The sequence below is a fragment of the Stenella coeruleoalba genome (assembly GCF_951394435.1).
Source record: "Stenella coeruleoalba genome assembly, chromosome: 14".
NCBI classification, from domain to species: domain Eukaryota; kingdom Metazoa; phylum Chordata; class Mammalia; order Artiodactyla; family Delphinidae; genus Stenella; species Stenella coeruleoalba.
Genome location: NC_137160.1, coordinates 17263620 through 17290425, shown reverse-complemented (window position 1 = coordinate 17290425; position 26806 = coordinate 17263620). Strand labels below are relative to the sequence as shown.

The following is a 26806-nucleotide window of genomic DNA, read 5'->3' as shown; positions in this document are numbered from 1 at the left end:
GTGGCATCGAAGCGATTTTCCAAAGATTAAATGCTCCTAAAATAATCCGAGTGTGTTTTCTGTTATACTTTTGATTGTATCACCTTGAAAAATCAGCTCGGACTCCTTGGTTATTTAATATCCTTGGAAGCTGATATCCCAGGAATCTAAAATATATATATATCATGGGATTTTTTTAAAAAAAGAAGTGGTCTGATTCGCATAAATATTTTATACCCCTGGGTTGGGTTTTAGTTTTCCAACAGAAATATTATCTTTGAAATCGGAAATAATATTTTCAAGTTTAAAATCTGATCAACTCTTTTTTTTAATACTCTGTACTTTAAAGAAAAAAATCAACTGTAGCTAGACGATTGAAATTATACGAAAAAAATTTTAAACCCCCCATTTTCATAGAGAGGGGAAGTGCTAGGTATCTGTATTAATGTCTAAACAATATTGAATCCTCAATCAAAAATTGTTATGTCCAGAGCAAATAAATGATCGTTTTAAGAAGGTAATAAATAAAAGCGACGCCCGTGCTTAGCGTCTCAGAGCAACTTGAAAACAGCTCCACTTTCAGAGAGTTAAATTCGTCCTTTTTAAAATCAACTGCAACTTTTGCCTTCCTTTGAAAGGACAACAAAAAGATTTCACGCACAAGTTGACCTGAACAAAAGGACCTCAAGCCAGTTATTCTTTTGTGGGGTGACAACTGGAGGAGAGGAAAACTTTAAGTATACTTGGATGGTACTTTTGGAAACCCACTGTAAAAAGAAAATGCGACCGCAGCTCCACACGGTTTAAAACCAAGACTTCGGGGCTGTGGGGGGAGAGAAATCATGGGACAGGAACTGAAGGCCTGTGAGGAGAAAATTCGTCGTGGTTTTCAGATTAACAAGTTGCTTTCTCAAAGCTCAACGTTCTTTCAGGGGGAAAAAAAAGCCTACGTAGTTGTGAGAGTCAGGCTTCCGGCTCCCCGCGCCCACCCTCCTCCCACTAAATAAATAAATAAATCAGCCTTCTGATCTTCGAAGCTTTGAATCCTCAAATTCCCCTTCACTTTTTAAATTTCCTCCAAGAGTCAAATTATTTCTCCCACCAGCTTCCCGAGTGGTAGCAGCCTCTAAAACAGAACCGGAAGGGGGGCCCCCAGAGGAGAGTCTGTCGTGAGCAGCGAATTCGAAGGAAATCCCCTGGCAGGGACTGCAGTCCCGCCACCCAGCCCTGGCGACAGTCATCTCGGGTCCAGTTCAGAGGCCCGGGCACACAGCCCGGGCAAACTCCTCCTGAGAGGGGGCCGAGGAACCCAGAGAGGGCAGGGAGGAAGGAGGACAGAAACGTGTGTGTGTGTGTGTGTGTGTGTGTGTGTGTGTGTGTGTGTGTGTCCTTGAGGACACAAAACTCCAGCAGTCCCCTCTCTGAGGGAGTGGAGGGAGGCGATCAAGGTCGGCCGACCTAGTCCCAAGCCTTCTTTAAAACTAGGCAGGCGGACGCGCTAGAAGCTTTGCTCTGCGGAGGTCTGGATTCGGGCTGCCGCTGCCTGTCCAGACCCGCTGCCCCAGAGCAGGTGCCAAAGCTTCTTGGGGTGGGGTCTCCTCCGCCCCTCCCCTCCCCCAAGCTCGCCCACTCCCCGCGCCTGGACTACTGAGCCTAGGTGGGTTAAGCCCAGGCTCCGACACCCCGCTGGGTTCGCCCCGCGACCCTACTCCCCACCTTCGAATCCAGGCACCAGGGCTTAGGGCTCCGAGAGAACGCTCCCCCGGCAGGGAGGGCTCCGGGAGCTTCGTTTTTCTTTTCCTAAGAGGCTAGCTGAGGGTGGGAAGAACACTAACAAACGCCAACTCTCCCCCGACCCTGGCGCAAAATGTCTGTCTGTCCACCCAAAAGTTCAGGGCAGTCCCGCGCCAGCTCTTCTAACTTGGCCTTTTCGATATTAACAACATCCACGCAGAGCCAGAAGCAGACGAAAAAGGACCGGTTCGGCCTCAACACCTAGAAAACTTTGTTTCAGACTTTCCTAGATTCACCTGGAAACTCAGAAGTATCAGTGAATTTCTGAGCTCAGAGGCCAAAGGGAGTTAGTGGGGCTAGGCATCGGTTTTGGTTTTCTTCTCCCTATGCTCAACCAGCCCGAGCTTTCAGGCAGAAGAAAACTGCAGCTAATGGAGATATCAAACAGAGCCACAATTCCGAAGACGCCTTTTCCGCCACTAGCACCCGCCGTCCATCTGCAAGTGTAATCACAGACTTGCGGCATCTTCATCACCAGGGGCTGCGAGAAAAGGGGAGAAAATCCTCTGTCATTAAAAGGAACCCTCTATTATCACTATTATTGTTTGTGTATAGCAACATAAGAATGTCCCCCTCCTCTTAAAATTCCCCCACAATATTAAAACAGTATTTGTCGTCAGATTCCTACAAACGCTTGAGGCCTTTCTGGAAAACCATTACCATTCAATGGCTAGAAAATTGCTCTCCTTCCTTTAAAAAAAAAAAAAAAAAAGGGACAGCAGCAGATACAACAGACAACAAAAACTTTCTCCTGCATAATCCCTGCTCACGGAATGACAAAGAAATGACATTGACTTACCCCTGAACGGATGATGTGTTTGATAAGTGGGGGACTTTTTCGAGGATTTCTGTTCAGGAGCTGCACAGACAGCTGCAATTCATGGGCGACGCTGATTGCCAGAAACGCTATGGATTGGCATGGGGTCTGCAGCTCGCAGATCCTGATCAATACCCCTACACTCACACGCCAGATGGTTTGGGGAAGGACAAAAATAAAATAGTCCAAGTCAGCCCACCATTATGTTTCTTTGTATTGCTCTGATAAACCTAGTTGTAGCGCAAATCCGTTCTGCCCAACACAAAACCTTCTTCAGGATTTTGAACATTTGGGTGGAAATAAGCAGCCCCCGTTCTACCCAGGGTTTGGGCTGTGGTTACAGTTGTTTAGTAAAAACAGAGCTGTTGGACCCCTTATCCAGATTGGGTTTACTTGTGGTGTGTTTATTTTTTTCGTGAATAATTTATAGGGTCTCTGTTTTAATTGAATGTTCATGTCTCTCTCCCTCTCAGACCCTTAAAATTTTTTTAATGTGAAAAAACATATGAAAAGTCCAGTAAAATTTTCCAGTCTTTTTCTGCACTTGCTCAACTTCAATTTTTTTTTCTTTTACAGTACAATAGCTTATATTTGTTGTCAAAGCTGCATTTTATTTACAGGCTTCTTTTGAATCATTTAAGTGTTTGGTCTTGAAGAAAATCGGCCCTGCAAATGGGGTATTCTAAGTAATGGATATCCTGCTCCTGATATAATGGCTGGTGCAACTGTTTGTCCAGAGTCTAACAGTCGTGAAGTAGCACTTCTGCTGCCACATTTCTATACGGTCAGGGGGAACAGGAGTGTAACTTCAAATTAAAAGAAAAAAATTTGAGTCGTAGAACTTCCGAAGTTTAGAGCATGTGTGCTTAACAAGGGGTGGTTAGAAAGCAACTCTTCCTTTTTATTTTCTCGAAGAACTATATAGAAAAAAATCAAAGATATTTCAAAACATATTTGAAAATTGTATTAGTACTGATATTCTTAAAATTATCTTCAAGTAGATACTATTTTTCCGGTTTAAAAAGAAAGGGAGAAAACATGCAAACTTAATTCAGTAAAAATTAGGATGCTGAGTAAACAAGCACATTAATTTTTCTTTTCAACGGGTTTTGGGTTGAAATATAAAACCTCAAACCGCTATCAGAAAAACAACGTGAAAAGTCTGCTTTAATCTAGCCCAATGAAATTATACACAAAGAAGCCAATGCGATTTCATGATTTCCCTGAGATCGCCAATATTGATCGAGGGAAGGGGAGGGGAGGAGGGAGGGAGGAAGGAGCGAGGCAGCGAGAATATGCAACTCACCTTTCAACTCCCCGGCACGTGACTGCTCCCAGGCACACCGAGGTGGAATACCCAGGAGCAGATTTATCCTGGTAGCCTGGGAAATGAGTTTATAATTTTGAAATTTTATTTAAATGGCAATTTATATGCCTAGGTTTCTGAACGGAGGCAGTGCCTACCAGATGTCCCAGCCTGGGGTCACTGGCCACTGCTTGAGCCTGAAGCCAGGGCAGAGGAGGCTGCCTTCGGCACTGGGGCACATCAAACAGATTTTTCCCCTGTCTTGCTCCTCTCCTGCCTTATTTCAGTGTCTGAGCACTCCTGGACCAACGGGATTGCACTCTTGTGAACTTTTGTTCAACTCGGTGTGTATTTCAAACATTAACTTTCAAATTATCCCAAATGTCCAGCTGCCATATACAAGGTGGGGAGGGTGAAGAGAGATGGTAGGAGAGGTGAGGAAGAGAGGAAAGTCAGAGAAACAGAAAACTGAGTGATTTTACCTGTCTAGTACTGTGACATTAAAAGATGTGAGCATCTAGAAAAGTATGTCTAGCAAAGCAGGGGATCATCCACTTTCTTACTCAGGCTTTGATATCACAAGAAGAGGCTATTTGAAAGAATAATTGGCAAGGTATTGGCCAGAATTCAATAAAGTTGATCTAGAAATAGTGTCACTGTACGTTCATGTGACAGCATGATGTGGGAGGGGGTGGATTTTTTTGCTCTGTAGCTAGAAGAGAGAGGAGGGCAGCCGTAAAAGGTCACCAAGACTAAAAACTGTTTTCCAAATGAATAAAACCTTTCTCTAGCGCCAGGGAGGCACATACAGTATTCCAGACTGTGTCCTTGTTTTCTTATCAAGTTTTCTCTAACAGCTGGAAGTTGTTGGAGGGGGCTGTCTTAAGGAGACCCCCTGCTCTTCTTTTGACAGCTGATCAAAAGAAAATAGGTCACGCTTCTCCAACTTACGTCCACCCTGTCCTTAATTACTGTCTCTTTAAACAAAGGCAACATCTGCGCAACCTCAGCTAGCTTGAATCTTCGCAGGCAAACAGAACGCAACCTGCTTCGGAAGAATCTGTTTCTTGTAAGGTTTTCAATGCCGAGTGGCTCTCTGCCTTCAACTACCCCCTCCACCCCAACCCGGGCCGCAGAAATCTCCACCTTCTCTCTACAACCCCGCTCCACTCCCAGTCGCCGACCAGGGGTTACTAAACAACGGCAATCCTGGGTAGATGAAGGTACACTTTTCAAAGCTGCGGCTTGCGAGCGTTCTAGAACTCACCAGGGCTCTGGTCTTTTCAGAAACAAGGTTTGAATATACAGATATGGGCTCCATGTCATCTATCCACAGCCGTAACCCAGGGCGTTCCTCTCCCGGGATTCGAGAGACGTGTGTGTGTGTGTGTGTGTGTGTGTGTGTGTGTGTGTGTGTGTGTGTGTGTGTTAGGGGGAAGATCCGCGAGTAACGTCCCGGACGTTTACATACTCCCTACCCCCAGGAGAAGTTTGCTAACTAAGGCATCGGCAACAACCCTGCTGTACACTACCCCCCTCCAGCCCCCGCCCCCTCCCACCACTCCTTTCCAACTCGCTCGCGCAGCAAGCATTTGGTCACCTTGAAACCGTAGCTCCTGGTGTTCTAGTTTTGTTTTGCAATCTAGCAGGGGCCCTTCTGAAGGCTCATAACTGAGAGATTTATGGGCTCGCCGGGTAATTAAATGATGTTATTGTGTTAACTTTGCAGGCATTACTGCGGCCCGCGCCGCGGGTGGGCTTGCGTCCGCCGGCCGCAGCTAGCAGGCAGCGAGGGCGCTTGAGTTCCTTCGCCCCGTTGATTCCGCACTCCCCAGTCTCGGGAATTTACCCTACATTAGAATACATTAGCGCCCGCATTTTTAAAGGCTAAACTACTGGCTCCCAGCTAGGGACGCTTGGGAAGTGGCTTGTTAGGAGACGTGGGATTGTTTTTACATCAGCACGTAGCAGGAGTTTTCCCTCCTGGCTTGCCTCGATAAAAGCTTTGGGGTGAAGCAAGGGGAACTGAAGCAAAGCCCTTTAGCCCAGGTCGCAGCAGCTCCGGAGAGACACAGAGCGGCATCTTTAACGTAATTTCTCTCCCTCACTCGCTCTCTCGCCTCTCTCCCCACTACCCTCTCTTCCCCTCCCTCTCTTCCTCTCCTTGACGTTTGATTCCAGTGGCAAAGGAGGAAAAAAAAAAAAAAAAAGCACAGAGCCGTCAGCCAAACGTGAAACGCGCGGCCCCGCCCGCTCCTCAGCCATTGGCAGCTGTGCGCAGGAGGCCCGCCTCCCGGGGCAGTCGCGGCCACGCAGTGGCTGCTCGCGGCGCCCATCGGGCACTGCCCCGCCCCGGGTCCGGGAAGGTAGGTTGGCTGCCCCGGCGAGCGGCAGAGCCCTTCTGGACAGCTCCCGCTCACCCAAACAGAAGACGTCGGCACCGGAGCGGGCTCGGACATGGCTAGGCAGCGCGCCGCCCCGAGCGGCGGGACTCGGTGATCCCTCCCTCCTTCCCCGCCCCCTCCCGTCTCCCGCACACACGCCCCGTCCGCCCCCACCCCACCCCACCCCCACCCCGGGCGCGCCCGCCCGCCCGCAGCCCGGGGCGCACACCCGCACGCACGCTCCCCTCCACACGCTCACGCACTCCCGCGCCCTCCCTTGCTCCCGCGGCAGAGCTCCGCCACGCGCGCCTTGCCAGCCCGCCGGCCACCCCCGCCGCCCCCGCCGCCCCCGGGCCCCGATGGACTGAATGAAGGCTGCCTACACCGCCTATCGATGCCTCACCAAAGACCTAGAAGGCTGCGCCATGAACCCGGAGCTGACAATGGAAAGTCTGGGCACTTTGCACGGGCCGGCCGGCGGCGGCAGCGGTGGGGGCGGCGGCGGGGGCGGCGGGGGCGGCGGCGGGGGCCCGGGCCATGAGCAGGAGCTGCTGGCCAGCACCAGCCCTCACCACGCGGGCCGCGGCGCCGCTGGCTCGCTGCGGGGCCCGCCGCCGCCGCCGCCGCCGCCGCCGCCAACGGCGCACCAGGAGCTGGGCACGGCGGCAGCGGCGGCAGCAGCGGCGTCGCGCTCGGCCATGGTCACTAGCATGGCCTCGATCCTGGACGGCGGCGACTACCGGCCCGAGCTCTCCATCCCGCTCCATCATGCCATGAGCATGTCCTGCGACTCGTCCCCGCCCGGCATGGGCATGAGCAACACCTACACCACGCTGACGCCTCTCCAGCCGCTGCCGCCCATCTCCACCGTGTCGGACAAGTTCCACCACCCGCACCCGCACCCTCACCACCACCACCACCACCACCACCACCACCAGCGCCTGTCGGGCAACGTCAGCGGCAGCTTCACCCTCATGCGCGACGAGCGAGGGCTCCCGACCATGAACAACCTCTACAGCCCCTACAAGGAGATGCCCGGCATGAGCCAGAGCCTGTCCCCGCTGGCCGCCACGCCGCTGGGCAACGGGCTGGGCGGCCTCCACAACGCGCAGCAGAGCCTGCCCAGCTACGGGCCCCCGGGCCACGACAAAATGCTCAGCCCCAACTTCGACGCGCACCACACTGCCATGCTGACCCGCGGTGAGCAACACCTGTCCCGCGGTCTGGGCACCCCGCCCGCGGCCATGATGTCTCACCTCAACGGCCTACACCACCCGGGCCACGCTCAGTCCCATGGGCCGGTGCTGGCGCCTAGCCGTGAGAGGCCACCCTCGTCCTCTTCGGGATCGCAGGTGGCCACATCAGGCCAGCTGGAGGAGATCAACACCAAAGAGGTGGCCCAGCGCATCACCGCCGAGCTGAAGCGCTACAGCATCCCACAGGCGATCTTCGCGCAGAGGGTGTTGTGCCGGTCTCAGGGGACTCTCTCCGACCTGCTCCGGAACCCCAAACCGTGGAGTAAACTCAAATCTGGCAGGGAGACCTTCCGCAGGATGTGGAAGTGGCTGCAGGAGCCCGAGTTCCAGCGCATGTCTGCCTTACGCCTGGCAGGTAAGCCCAGAGGGTCTCCTGGAGCCAGGGTGCTGGGAGAGGGCTCCGGGGTGCCTGTGGCCCCGGGTGAGGGCGCTTAGCCACATCTCTGGTTCTCGCCTCCTCTCCACACTTCCTATTTCTTCTCTACTTTATTTCTTCTTCTGTTTCCTCTTTCTCCTCTCTTCTTTCTGTTCTCCCTTTCTCTTCTCTTCCTTCCTCCCTCCTTGTCTCCTGGGCTTCCTGACCGACCCCCACCCGCATTTTATTCGCGCTTTGGTCAACGTGCCAACTCTGCCCTCTCCTTCCGACCTTACCCAGTTGTGGGAGTCGCGATGGGGGTGCACCGTGTCCGCTAGGAGCCCTCTCTTTCCAGGACTCACAGGAAAGGGGGATTGCCTTTATTGGAAACCCTGTGCACTTGAACTCTTGCTTACACAATACATTTCCAAGCTTGCTTAGGCAATACGTTTCAGTTTTCCAAGCTGCCTGGTCTCCCTGTATGGAGGCAGTTGGTGGGCTGGGGTGGGGGAGCGGGAGGCAAACTTGTTTGGTCACTGACAAGAGTCACAGCCTTGCCCACGCGGAGAACGGGTGACCAGGGTACAACAGCGCTTCCCGAGCCCGTTTCCAGCCTTGACATTGGCACGGGGACTTTATGATCGAAAGAGCAGGCTGGGGCCAGGTCCCTTGTCACTGCCCACAGTGAGGGGAGGGTACAAGGACGAAGGTTGGGACTGCCACATCCACCTCTCTGGGAGGACGGGAGAGGAGCAACTAAGAGTAGAGAGCGTCCTGCCTCACTCGCCGGCCGCCCTTGCCCGGCTCCCAGCGTCTGCCAGGATTTGCCGAGGTTTGGGGCCTCCGGGAGAGACTGGGAGCTCGCGGGAAGAGATGCAGAAAAAATTAAGATGCAGGTTAGTTAACGCATCTTGGCCGCGGGCTACAGGCTCCGCCTTTGCATTAAGCGGACGCTGATTGTGCGCGTAGCTCGGCGACGGGGAGGGCTTGCGGCCGGCGGGAGAGGACGGGTCGACGCATTGGTTACATTGTTCTGTAGCCGGCTTGGCTCTTTGTGCCTCCTCTAGCGGCAGAGCCGCGAGGTACAGCCCTCTATTGTTCTAGGAGCGCAGAAACCTCCTGCGTGGGCGGCGGGAACCAGAGAGAAAGGCGCAGCCGTGGCTGCGACTGGCACACAGTTGCGCGCTTTAGTGCGCACAGACCCAGCGCGGTGCGCGTGGCAATTGCGCTGCCCCCAGGACCCTGCCACGGGCCAAGAGGGGCAAAGTGTCCAGGCGCCCCACTGGGGAGGGCGCACGGTACCCGGACGCAGGCCGAGATGGGCAGCGTCTTTTGGATTGAGGCTGTCTCTCCCGATCGTCGGATTATCTGGCGGACAATTCGTGGTGGCAGTGATTTACATAGGTACGGGTAGTGGGTAGCGCGCGGTTCCGAGCCGCACACAACGCGCTTCCGGAGCTGTGAGCTCAGGCTTCCTCTCCGGCTCCCCGGGGCTATCCTCGCACCGCGGAGTCTGGCTTGTACGGTGCACTCTACTTACGCCGGACAGGGCTGGGGGGTGTGACAGGCAACGTGTTCGCCCAGGCTTGGGGAGGGAGCGTTTCCACTCTGACAGCCTCCGCCTTTGCCCGCTGTTGGAGGATTCGGATCTCCAGTCAGTAATCTCCCAGCAGTGTTGATCTGAAAAGGTAAAGAAACTAGACCCGCCGCCAAGGGCTTCCCCACATCGGTGGACTCCAAATAGTTCTGCATGGATTTAGAAACCTACTTTATCTTTCTCCTCATTTAGCTTTTTACTCTTCATCCTCTCCTACAATTTTCTCTGATTGCTCTTGGTTCCTCTCAAAGATTAAGCAGTGAATAGAGATTATCCGTGAAAAACTGGAAGCTTACTGACAATTCCAAACAGTGTGGTACCCCTTTATCTTAGGCCCCTGAAAAGGCCTCTAGTCCCTCACGGGTGAGCTTCAGCAAGGGCTGGCTTCTTGGGCACAGGCAGCCGCAAGAAACTTGGCAGCCGGTCTTGGGGAGGGGGGACCAGGGTAAGGTAAAGGCAGGATGACAGCTATTCTAGTCAGGCTGATCTCAGAGCGCTGCCGCCCCCTCACGCCTGTCCCGAAAAAGACAGAGATTTTTAAAACACGTGCCCTCTGCCAATGTATGTCTGAAAGTGATTTGGAAAGTAATGCTTTCCTGGCTAGCCGGTCTCAAGCATTTTTGCAACAGCATTGCTGGGATGGGGGAGAGTGTGGCATCCCTGGGGGACCCCAGTCCCACCACCCACCACGGGAGAGTCCCGGGGCCACTCCTCAGGGGCTGGCCTCAGGCAGCATCGGGGATTTTCAGAGCAGGAGCAAGAAAGGCCCCTCAGTGGGAGTCTGAAAGCCTCCTTCAGCGACTGGGAATTTCCTGCGAGGGACCCCGCTTTGCTCAGGCATTCAAATGTGTGTCTGTTTTATTACCCAGAGTTGAAAAGGAACAAAAGCTTTAGCCTTTTTATCTGGCCATTCGATCAGCAACTACAAGTGTGTTGAGTGGTTATTATTACATAGGAAGCTTTTCAGTTTGGGGTCAGTAGATCAGTCTCTTCAGACACTGATGCAGAAGCTGGGACTGGTATTATGTACTTGGAGCGCTAGGGGACAGGAGCAAATGGAGAAGAAAAGCTGAGCCCTTCTCCTCCAGGAGTATGGATCGGAATCTCGCCAGGACGCTGCCGAGGGCCCACACCGTTGAGCTCTGGGGGTTAAACAATCCCAGTGATTGTACAGGGCGGCTCTGCCTGACTCCCAGGCCCGAACCTCGCCGAGACCGACCAGCCCCCCATCTCATCGAGACCAGCTCTTTCTCTCTCTCTCTCTCTTTTAATTTCGCTTTCTCTTTCTCATTTTGGGTCTTGCCAGAGGTAAGCAGATAGGAGTTTGAGGAACCGCAGAGTTAAGATGCCTGATTTGGGCCAGTGTCGGCAACCGCACCCTTAGGTGAAGTACACCCCCATCACAACAGAAGCGCCGACCGCCTCGGTGTATCCACAGCCCGGGATAGCATTGCAAAAGGGAAGGGAGAAGATGGGGGAGCTCAGATTGCCTCAACAGTAGATTTCAGAGAAATGGGCTCCAAGTGCACGACTTCGTTCATAAAAGGTGGCGAGGGCCGAAACTGTTTGCAACCATGCGGGCTTCGGTCTCTTCCGTGGTCCCCGGATATGGCTCCGGCAGAGCAGTTTTTATTAACCCGGCAAGAGGCGGCGAGGACAAACTCCAGCGTGTTCAAGCACAAATCCTCAAGAGGCCTCTGAACTAAGCACACACGAACCAGGAGGGACCGAGAGAACCCAGGCAAGAAAGTGGATGGGCGCCTCGCGGAGGACGACCGAGGCCCCAGTGGCGGGAGTGGTTTCCTCCAACAACTGGAAGACAGAGCAGAGACCCTCCGACGACACACCCTGCCCAGGTTTCCGCCTTCTGTGAGCCGGGCTCCCGGGGCGGCCCGCCCCGAGCCTGCCTCGCGTCCCCGCGGCGAACAGACGCCCGGCCCTCCCCAGGCAGCAGCTCCCAGCGACCAGTCCGGAGCCACCTCTTGTTGAGGCAGCGGAGGGCCCTTAACCAACCCAACGGGATGTCGCCTGGGCCACCTGACGCCCGCGGTAGCGGAGCGTGGCCAGGGCACAACGCTGCGGCGCCTGCCAGGGGCACCACGTGCGTGCGCGGCTCCTTTTGGCGCCAGGGGACGTCCTCAGGCCACCCTAAGCCTAGGGACGGGGGCGGGGACCTCATCCGCAGAGACCCGCACCCCGACTCCCACCCCTCCCTCTGGTCAGCCTCTCGGCCGGGCTCGGCCGGGCTCAGCCGGTCTCTCCCGAAGGTTTAGTTCGGGATCCGAGCCGGAGAGGCCGGATGTACCACGTCGGTACGGAACACAAGATGTTTTCTCCTGCTGGCTGGTCGGATTAATAATTGAAAAGCTCACTACCATCCTTGCTTGGTCAAGTCCCCGGTGCCTCGAGAACACCTTCCCAACTCGCATTAGGGTGGGCGGGAGCTGGGCCGAGCCGGCGGGACGCGAGGGGGGTTAGTGAGCGCGCGGGCGAGAAGTAGCCTGAGCCCACGGGCGCCCTCGATGCGAGAGGCTGCGCATTTATTTTTATTCCAGGCTTTCCACCATGTGGTTATGTCACTTTCTCAAACAAATGTGTATATGGAGGGAGATCGATGCTGATAATGTTTAGAAGATTAAAAGAGCATTAATGCTGGCAACAATAATGTTAACGTGTAGACCCAGATTTCATTGATCTGGAACTTGATCCGGCGCGTTTCCAGTAAGCCCGACGGCGCCCTCTTCCCAGCAGAGCGCTCGCCAGCGGCCTGGCTCCCCGGCGCTCCCGCCGCGCTGCTTCCGCACTGCAGGCGGGTTCTCGGGTCTGGCCGCTGCTTCACCCCGCGCGGCTCCAGCCCGCCGCTTCCTACTCGAGGTTTCCTGCTGTCGCCAGGCTGCCTGCCCTCTCCCCCGGTCCCCGCGCGCGCAACGCCGCTTTCTGCGCTCGCTGCCGCGGGCTCTGCGGGTGGTTCGGCGCCCGAGTCCTCTCGTGCTTAGCGTGCCTTCGCCTCTGCCCCGCGCGGCCCGCATCTGGTCCAGCAGGGCCGGGAGCAACTTCTTTCCTCCACGGAAACCATCCGGGAAATTTGGTCTCCTCTCCATATGCGGGAACGTCCAAGCCGAACTTTAGAAACGACGTCTCTAAAGAGAAAAACAAATATCAAATATTAACGCATATATGTGGGAACCTAGAAAAAATGGTACAGATGAACTTCCTTGCAAAGCAGAGCTAGAGACACAGACGTATAGAAACGACGTCTTTAAAGCTGCCTGCTAACCTCGTAGCTTCCTGTTCCGCGGATCGCTCCATCCTTGTTTTCGTTAAGAAAGAACATTCTCATTAAATGTTCCCATTCGCAGACTTTCTACGCTGGTGCATTAGTTGGACAGTTAAACGAGGCCCCAGTGACAATGGCCTGGGCTTCACCCCTCAGAATGGTCTGCTCTGGGCTAATTGGGTCACAACCAGAAAAGAATCTTGTTTCTTGCCCCGGCTGGTAAGAAACACCAGCCTGGGGAACTGCCCCGCCCCAGCTCCCCTTCCCAGCAGCTGGAGAGATCTTCCCCTCTGAGACGCGGGACTCAGACCTGGCCCTAGTAGAGAGGTTTTCTCTGAGACACCTGCCTTGACGGGAAAAGAAAGAACTTCAGAGCTGTCCCTTCCCTCTGGCAGGAAGACCTCCACATCCTGCCAATGGCTCCTTTCGCCAAATGGCTTATTCTTCCAGAAGGAACACTAAGGTGGATGAAGGAAAGAAAGAGCTGGGACGGTAGTGGGGGTGAGATAAGAACTAAATTGTTCGGGTTTTTTGAAATTATAAATTCTCTAGTTTTAGAAATACTAAGCTTTTCCTTCAAGAGAAGGTTTCAACCTGGACGAAAAGGAGTGTTTTCCTTCCTTCTCCAACAACGAAATGAGAAAAAGGAGGAAGGAAAGGAGAGAGAAAAACCCCCAAATCTTGCGTTATTCTGCTTTGCCATGTGGCAAAGGGGAAGCAGTCATTTCTTTCTGTCCTTCCCAGAGATAGGGGTCGTCTTCCTTCCAGTGGGTTTCCTTAGAGAAGAGAGCTCTGATACAGCTCCTTGATTCCTAGTCCGAATGAGCCCTACCCCTCTTCTGAAAACCTACATTGAACTAGGTCCGGTGATCAGATACAGAAACCAAAAAGGGTGCCGAGGTTGCCTTTTGGTGAGGAAGACAGCGGGCCCCTCCCCTCCAGCTCCCGGTGAAGGGCTCTTAGGTTCTGGGAGGGGCAGGTGGGGTTTTGGAGGGTGGAATCTTAGAGTCTCCTCCAACCCCATCTTAGAATCCTAAAACAGGGCTGGATTCCTGGTGAATGGTGGGGGTGGGGCAGAGGGGAAACTGAGCCGCCCAGATTCTCTGTGTCTCTGAGAGCGGCCCCACTTCTCTCCAGAGACACGTGTCTGCCCAGAGGTAACAGGGGACCCTGGGCAGGGTTTACCTTCTAGAGCTCCAGGCCTGAACCCTGAGGGGGAAAGAGGCTGCCTCTCCAGCTTTCTTCAATCCAGAATTTCACTTCAGGGTCGCCTCTTGGTTTTCTGGGCTCTAGAACCTGTTTCTAAAGGAAGATCAGACGAAGGGGGTTGAAGAGTTCTCAGGAAGAAGGTACTGGACGCCACCACACTATTGCTGGTGGCTGGTGTGGGTAGAAACTGTCTTGAGGGAAAGTGGTATCCTGTCGGGGGTATCCCTGGAGGAATGAAAACCTCAGAGGAGAAGCAGAGGGATTTAGTTTCTGGGCTCTTGCCAAAGGAAGGAAAATGAGGAGGGAATAAATAGAAATAATTGTCTGGATAAAGGGCCCTGGGGAAAAGGGTGAATATTGAGGAACCCTGGGCCTTAAACTTCATCTACAGATTCTGGATTATCCTTGTCCCCAACCCTCTCAGAGATCCTTGTTTTTCCTGACCTGGGGACAATTGCTTCCTCTGAGGGGATACTTTTCTTGGTGGGGAGAGACCACTATGAGGGAACCCAACAGGGACATTTATACTGTCAGGTACAGAGCCTGCTCAAGGTGGGCTGGGGGCCCATCAGCACCCCCTTTCATCACCCAGTCTGTCCCCCTAATGCACTTCAGTGCCTTTGGGAAAAGCTTGACTTTTGATTTCCAAGTTTCACTCCAGGTGAAGACCCTGAGAAGTGTACACAGGTTTTTGCAGGGGCAGGGCGGTAGCCTGGGTAGCTCAGCCCGTCTGAGGCATGGCAAGGCATGGAAGCAGGCTGCGGGCTGTGCACGCAGAGCTAGTCTCACTGGGGGAGAAGTGGACATTGTGGACATTGTTGTGAAAAACTGTCCAACACAAATTGTCCCAGAGGGAAGGGAGGCTCTGCGTTCCACCTTGGCGCCTCTCTCGCCGTTTGAAGATCCATTACTCTTCTGTAGAAAGCAGACTTTGTTTGGGTTGGAAGCACACCTCCAATGTAATTTAATCAGCATTGGACTTTGGCTCATGTAATCAAATATACATATACTTTCTCCTGCAGGAAGAAAAATAATTTCTCTGTAACTGGTATTGACTTGAAGTCATGTAATCTCTGGAAAGCATCATGTTTTTAAAGGGAAAGGTAAAATTAAGGGGGAAAGAACCCACAGTTTCAGTGGTTTGCCTTGTAATAGCTAAGAGAGCCAGTTACCACCTAAGAAAGGACAGAAGGAGAATTCTAGAGCTGAAATGCATGGGCCGCTCCAATTGTAGGTATCCCACTCCAGCTTCCTCTGTGTAGTCAACCTCCCAGATCTATACTGGTAGGAAACAAGGTTGACTGGCTCACCAGATCCTAGGAATTTGGGCTTTATGTTTATGTTGGGTTGAGGCATCTTTGGAAGAGTCTGGAGCTCCATTGCTCCATTTTTTTCTGTCCTCTTTGGAGAGACCACAGGCGGCAGCAGCAGGATCCCAGTGGGCAGCAAGCCCACTCCACCCCCAGGGCCTTGAGCCTTAAGCTCTGCCCTAGAGCATCCCCCTAGAGCAAGCTTGGACTCCCCACCCCCAGGGCGAGGCTCTGGGCTTTACCCAGGTTGGGTCTGTTAGGGAATCTGTTGTAAACACAGATCCATTGATTTGCATTTGTCAGAGAGTAAAGTTAAACCAGTGAAAAGAGAAGCCCTTACCCTTTTATGCAGGGCCAGGGAAACCTTTCCTATTGATCCTATTGATCCAACCTTTCCCTTTAAGGAAACCACATAGTTAAAGACCCTCATTCAATAGATTTACCCTTTGCGCTTGCGATATTCCTTTAAGTGTTCTCATCTAGGATAGCTGGGCATTAAGCCCACACTCCAGACCAAACAAAAATGAAAAGGGGGAAGGAGGGGAGGAGTCAAGAGGCAGAATTGTGGGAAGTGAAACTGAATCAGACTGAAATGTGTAATGTCTTGGTTGGGGAATGTTTTTCTCATTCTTCTAAGATGACATGCAGGGATAAGGACAAAATAGATGCATTTAGCGATCTCCTCTTTTCTCTTCTCTTCTCTCTCTTTCCCTCCCCCCAAAACAAAATCTGTTTAGATGCTAGAGTAACAACATCACAGGAACATCAGCTACTGTAAAATTATTTCAATCAAGCCACTAGCTTGGTTCATTTACAGTGGTTCACTTAAAGGCAGTGATACTTCCACAAAAATTATTTTGGTTCATTTGTAGCAAATTGGCAATAAACTTGTCCCCAGAAATGCAGTATTTTGGACTCTGTATATGAGCATGAACACTGAAGTCACTTTCAAAGAGAAGGGCTTGGAGTTGTGTGTCCTGATGGAAGTAGGTAGAAACCAGACCAGGAGTAGGGTACAACTTTTTCTTATTGAGCAGTGTAGATGGAACAGGAATTGCTAAATATTGCTCAGTACCCTTTGTGTTTGCAGAAATGAAAATGAAAGTCGCCTTTGTTTCCAGAACTGTTGGCATGATCCGTTTTATTTCTTCCTTGACCCTTTTTGTTCTGTAAATAACATCCATTTGTGATTTTTTTTTTCAACATGTTCCATGTGCTATTCCTAATTGGCTATCTCTTGGGTTGTGTTCAGACATTCATGTTTGTTTTATGTGATTGAAAAATATTAATGATTCCTTAGGTGAGCTAATGTATTTATCTGCAGAGTGAGTTCAAAGGGCAGAGTTCAGCTATGGTTCAGGTTAATTGAACAGGAAGCAGTGAGCTTTCCAGTCTGTGTTGAACAAGGGACCAGTTCCTTAAAAGATCACACTCAGCAAACACACAATTTCAGTGTCTTCATCCTGGAGTCTGACGTAAGAGGCTCAGATCAACCTGGATTGCTTGTTTAAAAACCCAAAGCAAAGCACAGCAACTGCAGCAAAGCCTCCGAGTCCCCCTCAGGGAAGAAGAGTTTTCTCATTGGCTAATTGCTTTATTGGTAGCACTGACCTGCAGAGCAGCTGCAGGGGCCTGGATGAAGGCTTAGGCCTCAGAATAATGTGCTCCATTAGAACAGGGCAAGGCGTTTTTTGTTTACTCAATTGGAGCTCCCTGCAAAGTGCCATTAACGCCGGCCCAACCGCATGTGTGTTGCAAAAGGCAAAGGTCACGCCAAGTCAGGCTGTAGGCACAGCCAGCTCTGCCCTGGTGGGAGGGAGGGCATCCTGTTGGCACTGCCCTCTTCAAGCTTCGCCCAGCCCCATGGGCCCCTCCAGGGCTCTGACCAAAGCAAGCACTTGCACAACTTGTTTGCATTTCCCAGTTGCTGAATCATGTTATTGATGATTACCCAGTTTTGATCTGAGCACCGTCAATCACACGTGAGAAAAAAAGCCTCCTACTGACCCTCTCTTTCTTATTTATGTTCCCTTCATCATTGTGTATTACAGTAAATAGAATTGTGGGAACGGTGCTTTTTAGCAGAGTGCTTGGATCAAGAGGAAGACAGACCTCCAAACCTGGCTAGGGGGTTGTTTAGCAGAAAGGAAGTTTGAGGTGGAACCAGGAGCACAGTCAAGGCTTCTACCCAAAGCACCTTGAGCTAGAGTGCCACCTGCCAGGAGTCTTCTAACTGCAACAAGCCTTGCACCTCGAAGGCCCAGGCTCTTTTCTTCACTTTGTTCCTAGTGTCTGTGTCTCCATTCCCCACCCTACTGACCACTACCCGTATTTTCCTAGAAATTTCTTAGGGGACTTTCTCCTGGTCCTTTGGAACTCTAACCTCTGCCTCTCCGAATTCGTTGCCAAGGAGAAATCAGCGGTTTTGCTGTGATGGGTAAAGGTGTTTCGCCCACCCTGCACAGAGGTAATAGTCTCCTGCTTGAGAGATGAGGGGCAGAGAAGGCAAAAAATATCTGTGGGAGAGAAGAGGAATGGTTATGTATGTAAGAGAAACGGCTCAGTTGGTGGTGCCAGTGAGGGTGGTACAAACTGTAAGGTGCTCTGCAAAGGCAAAGTATTGTACGAAGGAGAGGGGGTGAGAGAATTACTATGGGCAGGGAGGACATCAGGAAAGAGATATGCCAGATCGGTGAGCCAGAGGTGGGCTCTGTGAAACCCCCTGGGAAGAGAAAAGGTGAACCAGCCATTTTGCAGTTCCAAAGAAGTAAACCAATGAGCTACACCTGGAGCCAAACTGTGGCGCTGGCTGTAGCTCTGTGGGCGGCAGCTGTTTCCAGACTTGCCTCACGTGGATCTGGGTCCGGAGCCCCTGACAGCCGGTCGCCTGTGCGTGGGTTGCTGCCTCCACGCCTCGATGCAGGCTTCAGCACCACGAACAGCGCCACGGAGGGCCCTGGCAGCCAGCGCGCCCAGTCCGGGTTCTGAGCAAGTTGGCATCTCACCCCAGAGAAGGGAGGTGGGTCCTCTACCGGGTTAAATCCGGGCAGGACCCCGATCAGTAGCTCCAGCTCTCTAGATCTCGGAGCCCCAGACAGAACAGGGCCTCAGATTTTCCTCCCTCGGCTCGTGGCTTCGTTTCTCTGTGGGAGGTCAGCGATAATAAAGGGAGAGGAGGCGATGGCGGTGAGAGGACAAAAGATGCTAAAGGACCCTTTCCTTTCCAAGAGGAAGAACATTACCTCTGTCGGGGGCGGAGGGATTGAAATGTTTTTCTCCATGTTCCTGGCTTCTGCAGGCGCTGACTGCTACTCTCAGCACGGTATTTCAGATTGAGGGTTTCCTTTCAAGGTTTACGGTCTGGCTGCCCTACACACAAATATACAAAAACGGATTTCCCCTCCCCCCCCACCCCTGCCTCCACGTGAGTTTTGCAAACATGGTTTTCATTAGGTGAAGCAAGATTCTCGCATTATATCAGCAGTAATGTTGCCAGGCTACCTCCAATAAATCTAGAAAGTGGGTTTGATTTCTTTAGAGTTTTCCTTGATGGGGCTGTCTTTAAGAGGAACCTCTCCACCGCTTCTGTGGGCCAAGGGTTGTGTCACTTCCACGAGGCCACACAACGGAGTCACATGGCCCTGGCCACGGTGAGAGCTGACATTAGGCACTGACCCCTGACTCTGGCTGTTTTCATTCAGTAGCTCTGCTTTATTTGTGTTTTTATTACAGAGAAAGGAGGCAGGTGGGTCCTTTGGTCTGTGATTAAGCACAACTCGCATCTCTTTAGGTTTCTAGTAAAATGGCCCTTGACTTCCCAAAGCTAATTAAAATGTAAACCTTTTGCTTTATATCAAGAAACTTTCGTTCAAGCCTAATTTATTGTTAAAGTGGTTCTCGGGGAGGTGGAGCATAGGAACAGACAAGTGTATCCCCTTTAAACAGAAAGTCAAGGGCATGATAGATGAGATTTTCTTCCCTGTGACAATTCATCTTTAAATTCCAAGTGGCTCTTGGATGAAAGGAAGAAAATCCAGCCCCAAACAAAACAAATCTGGTAGAGCATTCACTCTCAATGTTGAAAAAAATCATCTTCTGTGTCTAAATACCTAGACTCTTGCTCTATAAATGAGCAGGAACATATTTGAATTAGATCTAAGAACTGGTTTTAAATCTGTTTGATAAACTCTGATTAAAGCAGTCTCTTCAAGTCCTATGATCTTTGAATTTGCAGGCGTGCATTTCCTAGTAGTTGTTGGGTTACACTATCAAAACCTTTTCCGGTAAAACATGGATTTGACAGTAAGCAAAGCCTTTTTTTTCAAGTCTATTTTATATGCATCACTGCATCTTATTAAAATAAGGCTGTGTACTCTGCAAGGCCTTATACTAAATGCATTTCCTTTCTAGTGAACTCAATGTGGTTTTTAAAAGATATTTTGAGAAGACTGCAGTGTAAACAGTACCTCCCCAATAGTCTTCTTTGACTCCAAATACTAAAAAAAAAAAAAAAAAAAAAGTGTGGATTCAAAGAGCTTTTTGTGTTTCTGAAACAGAGCGACAGATTTCCAAATCTAAAGATTTTTTTTGTTTTTAAGTCTTGGATTCAGATGCCTCCTAACGTATACCAGAGTTTGTATCAGTTCATGTTCAAGGCATGAGAGTGAATTCCTTAGTCACTCTTGATGGTTAACCCCTCTCATCCTTTTTTTTTTTATTATTGTTCTGAAAAGGAAGAGACACTCTTCCTGTTGAAAACCAATTCTTTGACCTCATTGTGGGCCCCTGCCTCTCCTACCTTCTCAGAACCCAATCCCTTCCTGTGTTTATAACCTCTTCTTAGCATTTTCCCATCTGAATTTTTGTGCTGCAGACACTCCTATATTTTTTTAATGCTCCCCCAACACCTGTTCCAACTTTAGCTCTTCCCTCCCTTCACTTCTAGAAAGAGTTGCTATAAGTCAGTCTCCGTTTTTCACCTCCCCTTTCAGTCCCAGGCCTTTGCTGTCTCATTCTGGCCACTCCTGTTTGCTAAATCTGCTCTTACCAATGTCACTGTTGAAGTCTTTGTAGCTAAATCCAATGGATGCTTCTCAGTTCTCACCTTAGCTTGGCCCTTCCACGGCGTGTGACACACTCCTGAGCACACTTTCTGAAATACCGTACTCTCTAATTTTCCTTTTTGGAATCCTGGCTATTGCCTCTCGGTCTCCTTTCTGGACTCCCTCCATTTAGCTCAGCGTTCAGGCCTAGGCTATTCTATTTATTCATTCATCATACTCACCCTGGAAGATTGCATCTGTTTGCTTGTCATCCTGCTACGCTGAGGACTTCCAGGTCTCTCTCCAGCTCTGATAGCTCTCCTGAGTTCCAGGTCCCTGTTTCCTTCTGCATCTGGACATCTTTGCCTGGGTGTCCTCAAACTCAGTCCATCTCAAAGTGAACTCATTCTTCTTAACCCCCAGCCCCCATCACCACCACCACCAAATATGAGTCTCTTCTTTTATTCTCTCTCTCTCTCAGTAATAGCATCTTGTACACAGAATCTCAAGCCAAAAACCAGGAAGTCAACTCAAACTCTTTCCTTTTCCCCCAGGTCAGCCATAGTAGCCATGTGGACTGTACCTCCTAAACATCTGTCTCTATCCCCTCCACTGCTGCCCTCGTTGGAGGCATCACCAATTTCAACAGCCTCCTGACTGGTCTCCCTATCTCCAGTCTTGCCTTGTCCCATCCATTTTCCAGCCTTAAGCCACAGTGATTTTTCTGGAACCCAAATCTGACCACAGTACACTGTTGTTTAAAACTCTTTGTTAGCTCCCTTTGACCATTGGTGAAGGTACAGATCCCTGAGCAGGATAGACTAACCCCTGCTCACCTCCAGCCTCATCTCCCGTCACTCCACCCATTTACTCTGCGCGCAAGACATGCTGTATTCCTAGCTCCTCAAACACACCAGGCCATTCCTTTAGCCTAGAACACTTTTCCCCTCACTCAGCTAACCTCACCTCAAAATCGTGGCTTAAAGTTCCTTGTCTTTAAGAGAAATCTTGGCTTAAAGGTCTAGGAAGTTTTCTCTGGTCTCCTAAATTGGGGTCTCCCTGGACTACCTCTCCCATTTCACATAGAACACAGATAGGTATCACCTGCTTACTTGTCAGTGTCCTTCCCCCGCCCCAGATTGTAGGTTCTGTGAGACCAAAGATTGGATAGAGCATGTGATAGGCAGCCAGTAAATATCCATGAATAAATTAATGAATACCTTTACATGACATTGTTTCTGCCCATTTTACTCCCCCAAGTTAGTGGATGGCATTCGAAAAAGAATCATCAGTGTTGGCGCATCATTTGGAGATAGTATTTCATATTTCATGATATCGGGTTCTCACTGATGTCATTTGCCTCCTAAGCTAAGATACTACATGTATGTATGAGTTTTAAAGGGAATCTTGAAGTGGGGTTAAATCTCCCATCCGAAGTTTCAGACTAGTATCTCCAGTGAGGTGCGGGATGTGAAACGATCACTAAACACTAGACTAGGGTGTTACCAGTTGACTCTAGTCTGCCAAGGTAACCTGCTCGAACAGGTAGTTCTTGCTGTCCTGCCCATACATTGCCCTCTTCGCCACATCAATGTCCCTGCACGCTCTCTTCCTGCTGCCCGAAATGCCTTATCTCATCTGTCCCTCTCCAGATCGTCCCCGGCCACCACCTTAGGTCCTCCATCTCTGAACATTCCCAGCAAACTCTAGCCCATTCTTTTTTCTCCCTTTGCTCAACTCTGGTTGCAGTCATCTGTTCCAAACTGCATAGCAGCTTCTTAGCTGGGGTCTTACACCCCTCTCTAGATCTCTCCTGTATCCCTTCCCTGTGGCTCTGGAGGGCAGATGCCATATCCTTGTGCCTCCCACAGCTGCTGGTCCATGGCTGAGCACAGAATAGGCATTTTTTTTCAACTGAGTCATTTAATGCATTCCTGCCATTTTTATGGACTCCCCTAATTTCAGTCACTGGGTTGGGGAGGTGTGGGTGTTAGGGTTTTTTTGTTTTGTTTTGTTTTGCGGTACACGGGCCCCTCACTGCTGTGGCCTCTCCCGCCGCGGAGCACAGGCTCCGGACGCGCAGGCCCAGCGGCCATGGCTCACAGGCACAGCCGCTCCGCGGCATGTGGGATCCTCCCGGACCGGGGCACGAACCCGCGTCCCCTGCTTCGGCAGGCAGACTCTCAACCACTGCGCCACCAGGGAAGCCCGGGAGTTAGGTTTTGTATGTCTACTTATAGCTGGCATTCTTTTCTAGACTCTACTCTTTTTCTTTTGTTTTGTTTTGGGTTTTTTTTTACATTTTTAGCCTCTACTCTTCAAATGGGAGTATTCTTTTTTGTAAATATTTTGATCGTTGACAGAAATACTTGCTTACACAGTCAAAAATAGATTCCTGAGTTAACCTGAAATGACACCTAAGCTTAATATGGGGAAAACAGTGCTCATGATGGCTTGGTAAATAACAAAGTTGGTTCTGCCTCCACACACAGCTGAAAATGTTACCATTTTAGAATATTTGAGGCTGCAAACACATCAGCAAATCAGAGGGACTATTTTCCTCTTTTAAGTCATTTTAATTATCAGTAAACCAAATTTGTATTTAAATGGCAGTAACTTGATACGGTACAAATTCCTAGATTTTTATTGACTTAAATTTACCTGTAAAGAAAAAAGCCAGAGGTCAACATTTTTGTAAGTTTACCCTTTTTCTTTCTCATTTCCTTTTATTTTGGCAAATGAGTACGTAAAGTTATTTGAGGTCTTTGAAACCCAGTAGTTCAAAGATTTTCAGGATATACACAGTTCTGCCTACATAGTACTGATCTAAGTAATTACACATGGACAAAAATTAACTAGCGTTTTTCACCTTTGATTTTATTGGAATTTTAAGATTTGAGTGAATAAATCTCACTTATCTTCATAATATCCATACACGATTGAGTGAAAAGAGGTTTTACCATTATCTCAACTTTAGTGAGAAACTGAAACTAAGATAATTTGCAACGTATAATTTAGGTGGAAATTATACGTTGCCTGGAGATTTTTTTTTTACAGTTACGTTTTGACATTCATATTACATGAGTAACAAACTATGAAGACCAGGCATATATGAACAGAATGTTTAAATTAAGACATTCCAGACTTTTTTTTAAAATGCCTTTAACTGAGTGCTTTGCTGTGCTGCATGATAATTAGGTATGCTTGGTAAGCAGTTGGCTTCAGTGACTGTCATCTGTGCGCCTTGTGTAGCCAAAACAAGTTTCCACTGACACAGAGGCAGAGACAGGCAGGGGTGGGCAGAGCAAGAGGCAGCTCTGAGGCCTCTCTGAAGAGCCTTGAGCCCTTATTCAGAGGCCGCCCTCTTCTCTGGCTAGGGTGCCATGGCCTGGACATGCCATGTCCAGAAAGACCACACCCTCCTGTTTTCCCTTCTTCCTGGTGCCTCATCTTCCATCCTCTGCCATCGTCCAAAGGAATTAGGTGGGACCTGGAGGAGAACTGCTGAGTTCACCCTCCCTGACCAGTTCTCCACCTAGAGCCTCGGACTTGGGCTTCCCTAGACAGATTCTGGAAAGTCAGTTAAAAGGGCAGAGTTGGGGGTAGGTAGGGATTGGATTGGAGGGGAGAGGGAGGAAAATCTACAGTAGAGATAGGTGGGCTTTTCTACTGGAAGCCACACCAACTCAGGAGCCCAAGTATTCTGCCTCCTTAGAGCTCCAGAAGTCCCTAGGGTATGAGCATCCCTATCTGAGATGGGGAAGGAGCCCCAAGCTAAGAAGAGAGGGAGTGTGTGACAGGTCCTGGGAATAGTGTCTGTAGGACCCAGATCCTTCTATCCTAGGCTGTTGGGAAGGGATTAGAGACACCAAGCATTCCTTTCTCCCTGCCTCTTTCAGAGCTGATCTTATAGAAGTAGCAGCAGAGTAGCACAGCAGAACAAACGATCTTTGGCTTTGGAGTCAGACAGGCTTGGATGTTAATTATAACTCTTGCATTTACTAGCTCTGATTTAACCTCTCGGGGTCTCAGTTTCCTCCTTTATAAAATGGGAATAGTATGTCCATCTCGGAGAACGATGTAAGTATGAGAGATGATCTATATAAGATCATTGTTAGGTAACAGGCTGATCAGCTGTCGTCAGGACTTTTCCACAGAATTCCTTGCCTAGAGTGATGATCTGAGGGATAAGACGGCCTTGGATGTTGGGGAGGAGGAGAGAAAGGATATAAGATACAGATTTTATTGAACATCTATTATGTGCTATGTATCAGTTACCTATTGCCGTAATAATACTAAGTAGCAAACCACCCCAAAACTCATGGTGTTTAACAATAAGCATTTTCCCTACCCGCCTTCCCCCTTGGTAACCATAAGTTTGTTTTCTACATCTGTGACTCTGTTTTGTAAATAAGTTCATTGTACCATTTTTTAAGATTCCTTATATAAGTGATATCATGTGATATTTGGGGGGGAAGAATAAATTGGGATTGACATATACACACCACTATATATAAAATAGATAACTAACAAGAACCTACTGTATAGCACAGGGAACTCTACTCAATATTGTGTAATGACCTGTATGGGAAAAGAATCTAAAAAAGAGTGGCTATTTGTATATGTATAACTGATTCACTTTGCTATACAGCAGAAACTACCACAACATTGTAAATCAACTATACTCCAATAAAAATTAATTTACAAAAACAATAAACATTTTTTTCTCAGATATCTGCAGGATTCAGCTGATCTAGGCTGATCCCAGCTGGGTTTCCCTTTGTGGTTTGGCTGGCTTGATCATGCGTCTGTGGGTGGCTTTGTTCCATGTTTCCTATCCTGGGACCACTGGAGTAGCCTGGGTATGTCCTCACGACAATGACAAAGGGGAAAGCACAAGCAATAACATTCCATTGGTGAAAGCAAGTCACATGGCTGAGCCTAGAGACAGAGTAGGGGGGCACTACCAGATTCCGTGGCAAGGAGCCTCGTACAGGAAAGGGTGAATTGGAGTTTGAGGGGTTGGGTATTTTTTGCCATCTACCTCTTACCACATATTTTAGCTCACTTCCATTCTTGCAGGAAGTCATTCCTATGGTTGGGATAGGATAAGGACAGCAGATTTGGCAACAAATAGGAAATAAGTGTGGAAGTATGTCAAAACCCTTTATTACTTTATACTTTATACAAGTAACAAACTATGCCCAGCTTGTTAGAAGCCATGTTTCTTTGTACTAGGCTGATCTGTGGCCATGCCTGACCTTCCCCCTAGATGGTAGCAGGCAGGGAGCCCAGCTTTGCTCTCCTTCATCTTCCCTCTAGTACTGGCCATAGTTGGCACTCAGTAAGTGCAGGTGATCCCCAGGGTCACACAGGTCTGGTGTCCTAACAGGAGGTCCCTTCTAGCCCCACCAGATGACCACATGTACCTCTACATGTATTTTAAAATAAGACTTCATTTTAAACTTTTTTGTTTTTTTTTTCACTGAAATAACCACCAACCATCTGAGGAACAAAAGTCTAAATCTGGGCTTCCCTGGTGGCGCAGTGGTTGAGAGTCCGCCTGCCGACGCAGGGGACACGGGTTCGTGCCCTGGTCCAGGAAGATCCCACATGTCGCGGAGCGGCCGGGCCCGTGAGCCATGGCCGCTGAGCCTGCGCGTCCGGAGCCTGTGCTCCGCAACGCGAGAGGCCACAACAGTGAGAGGCCCGCATACCGCAAAAAAAAAAAGTCCAAATCTGTTGCCTATAGAAGTTAAGTCATCCAATCCAGATCTCCATTATTCTGTGCAGACAACATCCAAACAATGCCAGCACTTTATTCATTTTACCAATGAATACAGAAGCAATTTGGAGGTGATATCAAAAAGATCAAGCGATTTACTCATTTGTGACTCTAACAATGTCTAAGGTTTGTTGAGGGTTGTTTTGGGTTTTTTGTTTTTTTAACCTTAGGTTCTATTTCTGGCATGCTTTTATTTTTTTAAATCATAAACAGTGTTAAAAATACTGGACGGGTTTTGTCTTGATTCTTAATGTGGGTGTTAAGAGATGCCTTCCATTAGTGAGTATGCCTCAGATAATGTGTTTATTTGCATCTTCCTTCCTCTCTGCCTGTCCCCTAATGGTCTGGTACACAGAGGGCTACTTGAGCTGATTTACGTGGACCTCGGTTGCTCTCATTTGCGCATACTTAATTCAGAGAGGTGATCATTTTGATTTCCCAAGCCCACTTTTCAAGACACTGTACTAACATAGATATCTTAGCAGCTCTAACTACATTGTCTGAAAAGGAAAACATTTTAAACCTTTGGAAGCAATTTTGATGGACATTTCATTGTGTTCTCTATTACTTACCTAATTAAATTTCCTTCACATCGAGGTCTGTTTAAAATTCAATTGAGAAATATTTTCGAGTTCCATTGGGCAGATAACTTGGTTTAGCTGGATTTGTTCTGCATGCATATGAAATGGCACCCT

At 49.6% G+C, this 26806-nt stretch overlaps 1 protein-coding gene across 1 annotated transcript in view; it reads left to right on the top strand.

The window, feature by feature from the left end:
- Positions 1-6648: 6648 nt before the first annotated feature.
- ONECUT2 (one cut homeobox 2) overlaps positions 6649-26806 on the top strand; it is a gene marked incomplete at its 5' end in the record, with an annotated part of 52736 nt that continues 32578 nt past the window's right edge. The window contains one exon of the mRNA XM_079941721.1: positions 6649-7891. Within this exon, the coding sequence (XP_079797847.1) occupies positions 6649-7891 (1243 nt within the window). The remainder of the gene's footprint in view (positions 7892-26806) is intronic.